Genomic DNA, 12408 nt, shown 5'->3' on the forward strand with positions numbered 1-12408 from the left:
TCCGGGGCCGGGCCGGGGTCCAGCTCTTTGGCGGACGGGCCGTAGTGAGGGCTGCCGGCCTCGGGGTCTTCCGTGACGGCCAGCAGATTCTTGGGGGGCGGCCCGTAGGCGTCCGCGGCCCCCGCGGCCCCCTTCGCCGCCCAGGCAGCCACGGCCCTCGGCCGCTCGCCTCAAGGAGTTGTCGGGGGAGATCTCCAGGGTGAGCGGGGTGCTGCGGCAGCTCTCCCCCGTGTTGTAGGCGCTCGAGCTGTCCTTGTCGGACTTCTCGGGGAGCTCGGTGATGTCCGAGAGCTCGTGCCTGCGCACGTCGATGCTGGTGTTGTAGTTGCGGAAGCCGCTGTTGTGCAGCATCCAGGACTCGCGGTACTGCTCGCGCAGCTGCTGCATCTTGTGGGCGCGCACGATGCTCAGGCACTCCAGCTCGATGCTGCGCAGCTCCTCGTTCAGCAGTTCCAGCTCCTTGTCCACGCTCTCGGGGTCGCTCTTGCCGGCGTCCGGGGCGCCGCCGGGGCAGTACAGGCCGTAGGGGGCAGCGCTCCTCACCTGGCACTTCAGCTCCAGGAGCTCGCGGAAGCGCTCGCACTCGTCCACCGGGATGCCCAGGTAGTCGGCGTCGGTGCAGTCGGCCGAGACGAAGGACTCGTTGCTGAAGGGCAGGTCGCCGCTGCCCAGGGTGTCTTGGCTGCAGGTCAGCTTCCGCTGCCCCGCCAGCGGGTTGGAGGACGCGGCGACCTCGTCGCCGTTGTTCTCTTGCTCCGAGCTCTCATCGTTGCGGGTGCTCTCGTCGGTCCGCCCCACGCCGCTGTCCTTTTCGAGCTGGGTGGATAAGATGGTGGCCGTGTCTGTGGTCCCGCCGTCCTCCTCGTGCTTCTTCTACACAACAGAAAGCAAGGAACAGACAGTCACGGCAAGGAAGTCATGAGGGGCGGGTACCCTTTCATGGCAGTGTTTCTGGATAGGGCAGGCTCCACGTTTCTAAGACTGAGGAGTCGCATCTGATAGTAGGACTAGGTCAAGGGCCCAGGAATTCACCATACCTACCTCCACCTACCTGGGTAACCTAACCTGGAGGAGTCACTTATCTTTGTTCTCATCCTCAGTTTTCTCATCTGTAATGATAGCCGCCTTACCTCAAGAACAATTCTAACTATTAAATGAACCAGTATGGCTGAGGCTAGAGGACTGCCTGAGCCTGCGGGTTCGAGACCAGCCTGGGTATCATGGTGAGACCTTGTCTCTACAATAAATCAAAAAATGAGCCAGATGTGGTAGCGTGCGCCTGTAGTTCTGGCTACTTAGAAGGCTGAGGTGGAGGGATCACCTGAGCCCAGCAGGTCAATGCTGGGGTGGCCACGAGCATGCCACTGCACTCCAGCCTGGGTGATGGAGTGAGACTCCAACTCAGAAAACAAAAAACAACAAACAAAATAATAAATAAATGAACCAGTATATGGGTAGGAGGATACATAAAGGACTTGGTTTAGCTCATATGGGGCTCAGTAAGTGGGTTATGACTCTGATAGTGGTAGTGCCACAGCAGGGAGCTATAGAGCTCTAAGTAACTCAGGTTAAACAGAAGGGGTTGCTTTACTCCTGAAAACATGACTTTTTCCAACCTATGGTCATGCCAGCACGTGAGTTTTCCAAACAAATATCAGAAGGCCATCAATGTTTGGCATGACTGCTCAGCTCTGAGAGCTTGGCCGGGGACAGTACAGCCTGCATTCCGCTGGTGCTCAAGTAAATAAGCACTTCAGCTCTTTTCTAGGTGGTGGGCTCCTGATGGCGTTGGCAGCACGAGGGGAGATGGAGGGAGATTTTCCTCCAGTTCAGCAGGGTAGAGGGCTGGGTGGCTCATGATGTCACCTGCTGGAGCACGCTGGCTGTGAACTGCATGGCCTGGTGGTGCTGCTCTTCAAGCATGTCCATGTGGAGGTCATCCAGAAAGTCGTTCCTGTCATCGTCCATCCAGCCCTCGTCCAGCTGGGGGGAGAGTAGCCAACACATGCCTCAGAAGAGTTGCTTTTCGTTTCCATTTCCATTTTTACTTTTAAAGAAAGGATATGACCTTGGGGAAAAGCATTTCTAGGGCCCCCTCCAGGAGTCATCAAAATGCAGTCCGCTCAATGTTTTGCTGTAGGTCAGAAAATCACCCTGTCCTCACATGCGAGACCTTCAACCCTATACCATGTTGGGGAAAGAAGTCTCTAGTATCCAGAATTTCTTTTGCAGGGTAAAACTTTCATTCATATCAGCTACTTTCAGTGAGCAAACCACCTGTGTGGGAGGGTCAGGTAGGTCTAACCGTGCCGCCTGCTTGCTAGCTCCCATACAAGTTTATTAGACCCTGAAGAGAAACCGTTTTTAATGTGTAGAGAAAAAAAGTAGGTCTGCTAATGAGCTGTTTGGCTTGGGCAAGGATATCTATCACTTTTGTCAGGCCCTCATCTGCCTTGCCCCCCCAAAAGCAGAGTATCTAGGGGTCAGCAATCTATAGCTCATACAGCATACTGTTTTTGTTAATAAAAAAAAAGCTTAATCAGAACACAACCATGCCCTTTTGTTTACATATTGTTTATGGCTGCTTTTGTGCTATAGTGGCAAAACATAGCAATCATGACAGAGACTGTATGGCCACTTAAGCCAAACATTTATCATCTGACCTTCCCTTTAAGAAAAAGTCTGTTCCAGGATGAGATTATTGTTGAAGTTCCCTTCGAGCACATGATGCCACCATCTGAGGTGAGTCAGACACCCTGGATGCTGCTGTTGCTCAGTTATTTTTCACTTGTGCCAGACATCTCGCTAGAGCCATTCTACGAGGATCTAGAGTGCTGCATGGTACAAGTTCATGATCCCTTCTGTAGAAGGAGTCATTACAGCACAGTGGTTTCGGAATCAGATTACATGACCTGAATCCCTACCTGCGTCTTTCTGGGTCACTTTAGAACCTCTGGGAACTTCAGTCTCCTGGACAGGCCTGCCTGTGCTCCACACAGAGCCTGCACTGTTTAGGTGGTTGTGTATGTGTTAATTATTATTTATCAGTCGATGTTTCTTTCATTTTTGAAAGAGCAATTTCTAATTCCCCACACTATGCTATTAGAAATGGAACCTGCACAATTCAAGGCTGGAACATTTGTCAAGTCATGCATCTTGATGGCCATCTCCCTGGCTGTGTTTTCCATTCCATTCTGTTTCCTTTCCTTTCCCTTCATTAAGATCCTTGCATTAATGAACCTGCTGTAGTGGCCAAGGTGAGTGTCAGCACCAACCATAAACGGTTAAATCATAAGGTGGGTTCTGAGTCCCAGCAAGTTCGATTACCTTTCCAGAGTGCAAAGCACCTTCAGATTCAGTGTCTATACTTGGGCACTCCTCTGCTGTGCTGGGGACTTGGGATTTTGATTTTAGAAATACAGACCCAGCTTCATCTGCAGGAAGCCAACTCACCTGGAGTTCAGGCCTTGCGATCAGCAATGAAAAGTTCTTATTTTCTTCACTGGTTAGAAGAGCCACAGCCTCTTCACGGTTCTGTACCTCTATCCCATTAATCTTTAAAAAAAAAAAAGAGGTAGGTAGACCTCTAATAGCATGATTAGATTGTACAAAATTATTCTACATTATTTTAGGCCCGCATTTGTCACCCACTCATGGCTAGAATCTAAAACTGCCAAGTATGTTGAAAGAATGCTGATTTTAGGAAGGAAAGGCCTTGCTCTGACTGACACAACTTTTCTGGTCTACATGGACTCCATGGTTGTAGTTCATGAGGTAACTATGCTGTGTGAACAGAAGGACTGGAACTCCAGAAGACAGCACTGAGAAAAATCAGTGTGTGGAGCAAACATTTAAGTAATTTCTTCAGACATCATATTCAGGCAGGACTATACATGGAATATGCTAAAGCAGACAGACGTTTTCTGATATTATGGGAGAAAAAGCAGCAATGAGTCTGATGTGAACATTATGGGAGTTGAGGGTAGAAAAGAGAATAGAATTATAAGTGGTGTTTTGTAACCCCAATTTGACATTTCTTTAGGCAAGTGAGAGTGATGCTTGCCACTGTCACATCTGATCAACTTCTTGCAGGATTTTTGCTTGCATGTCCTGGTGACTTAGAGCTCTGTTGATCTGGAGGTCTCAGTTCCAGGGAGGATGCTTCCTCCAGGGGACACAGTAGTGGTCCCACTGAATAGGAAGTTGAGCCTTCCGTGTGACTCCTTATGCCAGTGAGCCAGTAGGCAGCAAAAGGGCGATTCTCCTGGTTGGAATGATTGATCTCAATAACCAAGGGGAAATGAGGTGACTGTGACACAGTGCAGGCAGGGAAATGGAACCCAGGGGATTCTCTGAGTACTTCCATTCTCAACAGTAAAGGTGAATGGAAAATGCTAGCCCGCCAAAACAAGACAGTTATGCCGAGGATCCTAACCCTTCAGAGGTGATGGCCTGAGTCACTTCCGCAGGGTATGAACCCCAAGCAGCCGAAGGTCTGGCTGAAGACTAGAGCAACACAGAATAGGCAGTGGAAAAAGGAAATCAGAATGATTCCTGGTGAGGTGTACAATGAGAAAAAGTGGGTTTGAAATGAGAAGACACAAATGAGAAGGGGTAGAAAGCTAAGACTTGTAGACACAGTGACGCCAAGAATCTTGGTTTCTGTGAGATTAAAAAAGGTTGTAGATGAAAGAGAAATAAATGGTCTCATTTGGACTAGAAGGAGAAACAGGGCTCAAGGTAAAGAAACTTCCCTTAGAAGTGATTCCAGAGAGACTAAATGTTGAGTCATGAAATTTATAAGACTTCTCAATTTTGCTATGTTTGCCAAAAAATGTTCCCATTTGAAGGACAAGATCCACCTTGAAATGCATAGTCCAAAATTAATCTTTCTGAGAAATCTTAAATTAGAATTATTCTGGTTCACAAATTACAAACTCTTAGCCTGATTTGGCCTACAGATGTAATGTCTTTGATCCAAACAGAATTAAGGAAAATGAGGTGAACCCTCATTAGATGGGGCACCGTCTCTCAGTCTGTCTCTGTCCTTACCACTTTTTGTTTTATCTTCTTTCTTGTTTAGCCTCATTCATTAATTTAACTTGTCTGGCCTCACCATACAGCTAAGTTTGTGGCCCCTGCATTTTCAACCTGGAGCTGTTGTTAGAACCAGTCTATTCTTTAGTGAGAGGCCCATGATGAGACCATGGTCAGAAGTGGACCTACCTGGATAATGCGGTCTCCTTCTCGAATGCGCCCATCCTTGGCTGCAATGCTGTTAGGGTCAATCTGAAACACACATTGGACAAGTCAGCACAAATGCAAGACACACATGAAAATAAATGCCAGCAGTTTCCAAAGCCATCTCTAACACACAGTCATACTCATCCCGGTGTTTGTTTTGCACAGAAATAAACAAGACTTAGTGTTGTGCAAGGAGAGAGAGACACGGGCTGATCTGCTTCCAAGCCCTTTCCAGGGCCTATTCTTGGATCCCCGCATGGCAGCCTGTTACTCTGCAGCACACACAGGCTCTTTTTTTTTGTGTGTGTGCATGCACATTAATTAAAATCAAATCAGTGACATAGAACAGTTAAGGGGTCCCCTTCTTATGTTGACTAGCAAGCATACCTTGATTATATTATACCAAATACTTGTATTAAATTTTGGAAAATAACTTTAAGAATGAAATATACTTGAGACCAGTGGGTTTGAGAAGGGAAGGGTTGCCCCAAGATGAAGGGATGATGGGTCACTTTAAGCTTGGACGATGTACATACAAAGGAATAATTATTAAGCCTGGTAGTTCATCCTGCAGAGACAGATTTTATTTCCTTACAAAACTGAGTTTCTGCACTTGCAAGAATGGGCATGCGTGGTAAATTTTCCACACTGAAATCAGTTGCTTTGCATTATCTTCTTTGGAAGATCAAAACAACTTCCTTTTATGTACTTTGATAAATACTTATATGTTACAATTAACTTATTTGAATTCAACTATATATATATTCTACCAAAAGAAAAAAAAAGAGAGTAAGAGAGAGACTTGAAAAAGTGTAAGTGATTCCACCCACCATTCCACGTAATGAACAGGAATTGGGAAATGTGAATCTGCAGCTCCCTCGGGGCTAAACACACAAAGCCATGTAAACGGCTCCATTTTATGGCTGATTTGCAGGCTTCTCAAGGGTAATTTTGCCTTAAGTACTGACATTACAGCTTAACCCCCACGCAAAGGACACAACTCCATGGAGTGTGATGAAGGGGACAGAGTAATTTGTCCATCCCTGTCTTTCCAAAGAGTTCTTGATGAGCTGGAGTTAGGGTTAGTGAACATAGAAAAAAAGAGCACTTTTGGTCTTGATATGATAGTTATACAAAATCTGCCTTTGTACCTCACTGATATAAATCCCAATGTCATCTTCGTCGTCTGTCCGGTAGCACACTGTGAGGCCCAGCTTGTCCTGGCTGTTCATTCTGTAGAGGTCCACTTCCTAGACAAAGAAATGCCTTCTCAGTGAGATTCCCCCAGGCAATGAGAGGGAGAGGATGTCAAATGCTTTAGAAATATTTTGTTTAGATGATGAACTGGATTTCTTTGCATTCAACTGTGCAGGACCGGTTAACTTACTAAACAAAAAGTGATTATGGACACAGGATCAATGCCCAGGGCAGTCCTGACCTTTCAGTCAATATAAAGTCATTTTGAAAATAGTTATTTCATTGATCCCCCCAAAGAAAAATTACCCATATTTCACTCAGCGTCAAGACTTCTGGGGTAGGGCTTTTAAAAATCCTTCTTTCAGTGTCTGCCATAAACAAGAACATTTCCACACCTCAAACCATCCAGCCATTTCAGTACAAATGTTTCCAACGTGTTTGGTTAGACGATTTCATATTGTGTTCCCTTAATATTCACAGTCATAGAATGTGCAAACAGATTACACATCAGTTGATCCAAGAAAGGAGGTTAACATGATAGTGTGCAATTAATGCTCTCCATGACAGCTGTGATATTTACAGTCGAGAAATTAGTTTCAGCCGCTATTACTGCAAATTAAATAAGATAAAAGCAAAGTGAACCCAAACAGGGGACACATGAGTACAGGGAATGCTATCGTATTTGCCAATTAGTTTGTGCTTCAGAATGAAGTCAGAACTTTGAAAATTGTTGGTGCCTTAGGGAGACATCCTGAGGCTAACAGTGTAAACAGGCTGAATCGCTCCCCCACCCAAGCACTCTGCAAGTTTTTGTAGGCCTGTTGGAAGGGCCATTGGGTAATAGGTTCTCTGGCTGATCCTTTGGGCTGGTTTTTACAGTGTTATCTGCTTGTCACCCAGGAGAGTGGAGGGGCTCTGAGATAGGGTTTTCTTGGCCACTATCTCTCGAGAGGTTCTTCTTTGAGTGGGGAGAATGCAGCTGTCTGTGTGGAGAAACTCCGAATGGTTAAATGGCAGACACTTTCTTGAGCCCTCCCTCCCACGAAAGACAGGGTACTCAATGCCACAGACACTTTCCAGGCAGAGGAACAGCAGGTACAAAGGCCCTGGGCTGGTGTGGCTAAAGCCCTGTGTGCAGACAAGGGCAAAGTGGGCTTAATGTGATCAGGTGGTGGGGCCTGACCACGTAGGGCACCACAGGCCAGCATGAGGAGCTCATATTTGATTTCAACATTATGGGACCCTGTCAAAGGTTTTAAGTGAGGACTACCATGATCTGATTGACTTTTGGTGTCCTTTCTGGCTGATATGTGGGGTACAATGTGGTGGTGAAGAGATGGGACTATAAAACCAGGCAGAACTATGTTCAGATCCTTTTCTAGCACCTTGATAATGGGCTTGTTTTATATCTAAGCCTCTGTCTCCTCACTAGTATATACTATTCTGTCTTCTTGAGCAGGGTGAAAAGTCACTGAGGTGAGGACGCAGAGCTCTTAGTGCATTGCCTGGTCCACAGAAAGCCCATAGTAACTGTAGTATAATAGTTACTGCAGATATGGTTACTTGCTTGAAGTCATGAGACATTGTCTGTGACAGAGTGGACATATTTCAGTGCCCTCCTCAAGATTGTTTTCTGAATACTGATATGTTAATTAGTTCAACAACTTCCTAATTATAACTCTAGCAATATGCTACGTTCTCATTAAATAAAGCCCCATTAATTTCTGATAATTTAGTTGAGTTAGATGGAAATTTCTTTCCTCATCGAGAAATATGCTAAACATGGTTTTAAGGACCTATTTAGCCATGAGGACAAACCCAAATGGGTTTCCAAATACTTTGGAATAATCAATTTTCATTCCACAAATATACTGGTCATACATTATCCTGTAAGCTCAGACACTCTCTCAGGGTATATTTCATTTGCGCATGGGTAGTGGGAAGATTTTCTCAGTTTTGGCGTTTCTTCACCGTTAGTGTGAATTAGTGAGACTTCATGACTATTTGTTTGGGTTCAGCTGCACAAACGCAGCTCAAATTCTTCTACCATGCCCTGTGCTATCACTGCAAGAGCCGTGTCGTCCTGAACAGGCCTGCATGCAACCAAAGCAGAGAGAGAGATCAGTGAGAGACCGTAGGAAGAAAAACGAGAAAGACAGTAAATGTTGTGATACTATTTTTAACATAGTTGAAAATGATAATAAAAGTTATAGCTTTCTCTGAACGGCTGCCAAGACAATTATCTCTTAAGGAAGTACAAAAGAGATCATAGTTCCACTGGGCTTTATTCCAATACTATTCAAAGTATGCTTCGTGGTCATGATGTGTTTAGAAACTTCTTTAGCAGTTGAACATTGTCATGATAACCAAGGGCACGATGAGCAGACTTGTCCCACCGAACAAGGTGGAGACCAGTTCAGATAATGTTGAACAAGCCTTAAACAGGCTAAATTACATAGTTATACACTGTAGAACCATGTATGGACAGAGACAGATCGAAAAGTAAACAAACCAGCCAATCTGGTCCTTGTGGCCTTTCACCCGAGAGTCTGACAAGCACGACTCTATAGCACACATCTAGATCTGAATGCTCTGTTGGAGAGCCTAGGAAAGTGAAAAGTCTGGAGATCAAGTCCTGGGAAACAATGGCAGAATGTCCTAAGGGTATGCAAGCAGAAGAAAGGAGGACTCATGAGGAATGTGATAACTGACATTCTGCTATGTAGGAAAGTATTAGATTTGACCTACTATCAAATATTTAGTGGTCTGGTACCAAAAGACTTTAGTCAGTGACTTTGATAAAAACATAATTTTAAAAGCATTTTTACTCTATTTTGTCAATATTTTGATTGACAGAGATTTGAAGAACTATTAAACTATCAAAGTTGATATTCGTTCATGCTGCTGATGGGATGATGTTTTCTGTACTTTTTTCCCCTTCTAATCTGTCATTTCCTTCAACAAACCTGTATTACTTTTTAAACAGGAAGAAAACTTTCTTAGAACAAAATTTCAGGCTAGAACAGAGATACCCAAAACATTTGTTGCTTTAGCATATCTTCATCTGCATCACTGATAATGGAATCAAGAAGTACTTATGCTTCCTTACTTAAAAACTTTTTATATTAGTGCCATTAGTCCCACGTGTAGTTAGTAAATGAGTAATAGGCAATTGAGTCTCCGTAAATGATGTTTCTCATTTTTTCATGGGAGTCCGTCCCATTACTAGGTGTATTCCCAGTTAGTGATCACTTCAGAACGCATCCTCCCTCACAATAGTAGAGGTCAACACTGCATTTAGCCCTTGACTCCCATCACAGATCCTCCCAGGACAGACTGTCGTGGGGCCAGTTACATTCTCAGTTTGTCTGATATTTAAAACAGGTATAAGAAGAGCAGTGTAATTCTACTTCTGGGAACAGTTTTCTATCTTGGAAGTGGTCTGTTCAAAGGAAGAGTGGTGCTGGGTGAACAAATTCTGGTGAAGCACATTTCTAATAGCAACAAAGTCAAGGGCATTCTGGAGCTTCCTCTAGGTTTACTTGACATTGATGCTAGATAGGATGGTGTGGGCTGTACTATTTCCTTGCCTTACTTGGACCTTCTTGGGAACTCTAAACAAAAGCCAGCAAAGTTTCATTTAAAAGGCACAGGACACTACTTTGCCTCGGTCATTCGATTTCCAAGGAGTGGTTTAGCATCACAGAGAAGAATCTGACTGCCAATGGTTAAGTACAGAGTGAACCACAATAGGTTTTCAGAAGCTCTTGAGAAACAACAATGTAAGAGCTGCTATTGTCTTTGGATCTGTAGGTATTTGTGCTTAACTTGGTTGCTCATAAAGAAGATTCTAGTAAGGTAATTGTTGAATCATGAATTGTGCAATAAAGGCAATGTCTAGCTTTTTGTGCTGTGCACAGTATGTGCTCAGTAAAAAGGAGTGCATGAGCTTAAGATCCAAATGAAAAATCAGCTTGGTGCTGTCTTTAACAAGTGAGGCTGCCTTGGGCAAGTCATTTAACTTTGAACTCCTCAGCCATTCTGCAGTTTTAAAACAGGATAAAAGTATTTTGGGGGCTCAGTGGAAATGACAAGTCCTCAAACTTCTTGGGTGGTTTGTACATTGTCAATAATTCTTTCTGGCCCTGAGCTAGCGGTATACAATTAAGCATACTGCTGAAAGCATAGAAGTTATCAATACATATCTGTCTGTGATGATGGAGATAAGATTTCAAAGGAGACCATTAATCAAACTGGTATGAATAATGTATTAGCATTATCTGTATTACAGTTACCCCCACCACTGGTGTCCTGTTGCTCACTGGTCTAGATGGACTGTTTGATAAAAACAAACAGCTAAGCCTAACATTTCAGATGAAATTGAAACGATATTCCAATTAAGAGTATTAAGGGGGTTATTCCACCTTGGTGACTCAAGCGCTCTGTTTCAGCATCAGCCACTTTAATCAAAGGGGATCCCAAAGACTGACTGACTGATTTATTTAATTAACTTGGGGTCTCACTCTGTCACCCAGGCTGGAGTGAAATGGTATGATCACAATGATCATGGCTCATGGCAGCCTTGACCTCCTGAGCTCAGGCAATCCTTCCATCTCAGCATTCTGAGTAGCTGGGACCACAGGCATATACCACCAAACCTGGCTAATTTTGAAATTTTTTTGTAGAGATTAAGTTTCACTATGTTGCCAAGGCTGGTCTCGAACTCCTGGGCTTAAGCAGTCCTCCTGCCTCAGCTCCTCAAAGTGCTGGGATTACAGGCGTGAGCCATCATGTCTCACCTCCAAAAACTGACTTCAGTGGTTTATCCACCTGCCAGTAGATGGGTTGCTGAAGTTTAACTCTTCAGCTTATTGGTCCAGGATGCTGTGCACATTTCTTTAAATCTTACCAACAGTTTCTACATCTAGCTATGGCACTGTGTGGGGTATGGAGAGATCTCGACCTTAAGTTTGAGATAGGGTAACAAAGGACTTATTCCTTCATTCAACACATATTTGCTTGGTGCCCACTATATGCCAGACATGGTCTAGGCACGAGGTATATAACAGTAAAGAAGTCAGACAAGAGCCCAGCTCTCACAGAACTTGTATTGTAGTGGGGAAGACAGACAATATGGAGATGGTGGCACTGTTGGCATAGAGGTACTTTAGAGAGTGGTCAGGTTAACTTCTCTGGAGAGGTGACATTTGAGCAAAAGACTTAGATATATAAAGATGGGGGCAGTGCTGTGTAGGCTGAGGTAAGGACAGAGGCAAAGGTTCTGGTTTGCATGTGGTAGTGCAAAAAATGTCAGAGATTCTGATTATACAGGAAAAGTCACAAAAAGACCAACTCAGTCAGGGTGGGCCTGACCAGAAAAGGTGCCCTAAAGAGTCCTTCCTTGCCCTGTGCCTTAAAGGCTAAAGAAAAATTTCTGGACTGGCTGGTGCACCCTGAAGGTCCATCCCAGTTCCCTTCTGATCTACTTAGGTAATCTATGAAATCAGGTTAGGGGATCAAGTTAGTCTTCTGTTGAAATCGTAGCTTTCCTTTCTGATCTCTGAATTACATCATTAAAACACAGTACAGGTGACAGCAACTTCACAGCTTGAAGAGGATGCTACTGATGAATCATCTGGGAAATTAAAACAATAGATGAAGGAAAAAGCCTTCTTTGGACATCTATTTTCTTTCTTAATTGCCTACAGGAAGATCAAGAGCAGGTGTTCGGTACCTGAAAATTTATGGGTAATTATTTGTCTGCTCAACCCTGGGGTATACTTGGGTGTAATCCCTTTAACTCTAAGCAGTTTCACAATAACAGGGATTTGACACTTAGCTAAATATGATCATTCTGTGTACTTTAAAAGAGAGAACATCTGTTTTTCTCTGTGCATTTGCTTCAATAACATCCCAACACACTCATATATATTTTCCTCACATATAATATTCATGGAACCAGTGTTC

The 12408-nt window shown here is 44.2% G+C and overlaps 1 protein-coding gene across 1 annotated transcript in view; it reads right to left on the reverse strand.

The window, feature by feature from the left end:
* The window catches only part of PDZRN3 (PDZ domain containing ring finger 3), a 49027-nt gene that overhangs the window by 1792 nt on the left and 34827 nt on the right, over positions 1–12408 (reverse strand). The window contains 6 exon segments of the mRNA XM_008058751.2: positions 14–131; positions 133–873; positions 1867–1983; positions 3454–3555; positions 5227–5289; positions 6396–6494. Of these exon segments, the coding sequence (XP_008056942.2) occupies positions 14–131; positions 133–873; positions 1867–1983; positions 3454–3555; positions 5227–5289; positions 6396–6494 (1240 nt within the window).

This window comes from Carlito syrichta, unplaced genomic scaffold (assembly GCF_000164805.1).
Source record: "Carlito syrichta isolate Samal-C Ts95f unplaced genomic scaffold, Tarsius_syrichta-2.0.1 Scaffold303611, whole genome shotgun sequence".
In the NCBI taxonomy this organism is placed as follows: Eukaryota; Metazoa; Chordata; class Mammalia; order Primates; family Tarsiidae; genus Carlito; species Carlito syrichta.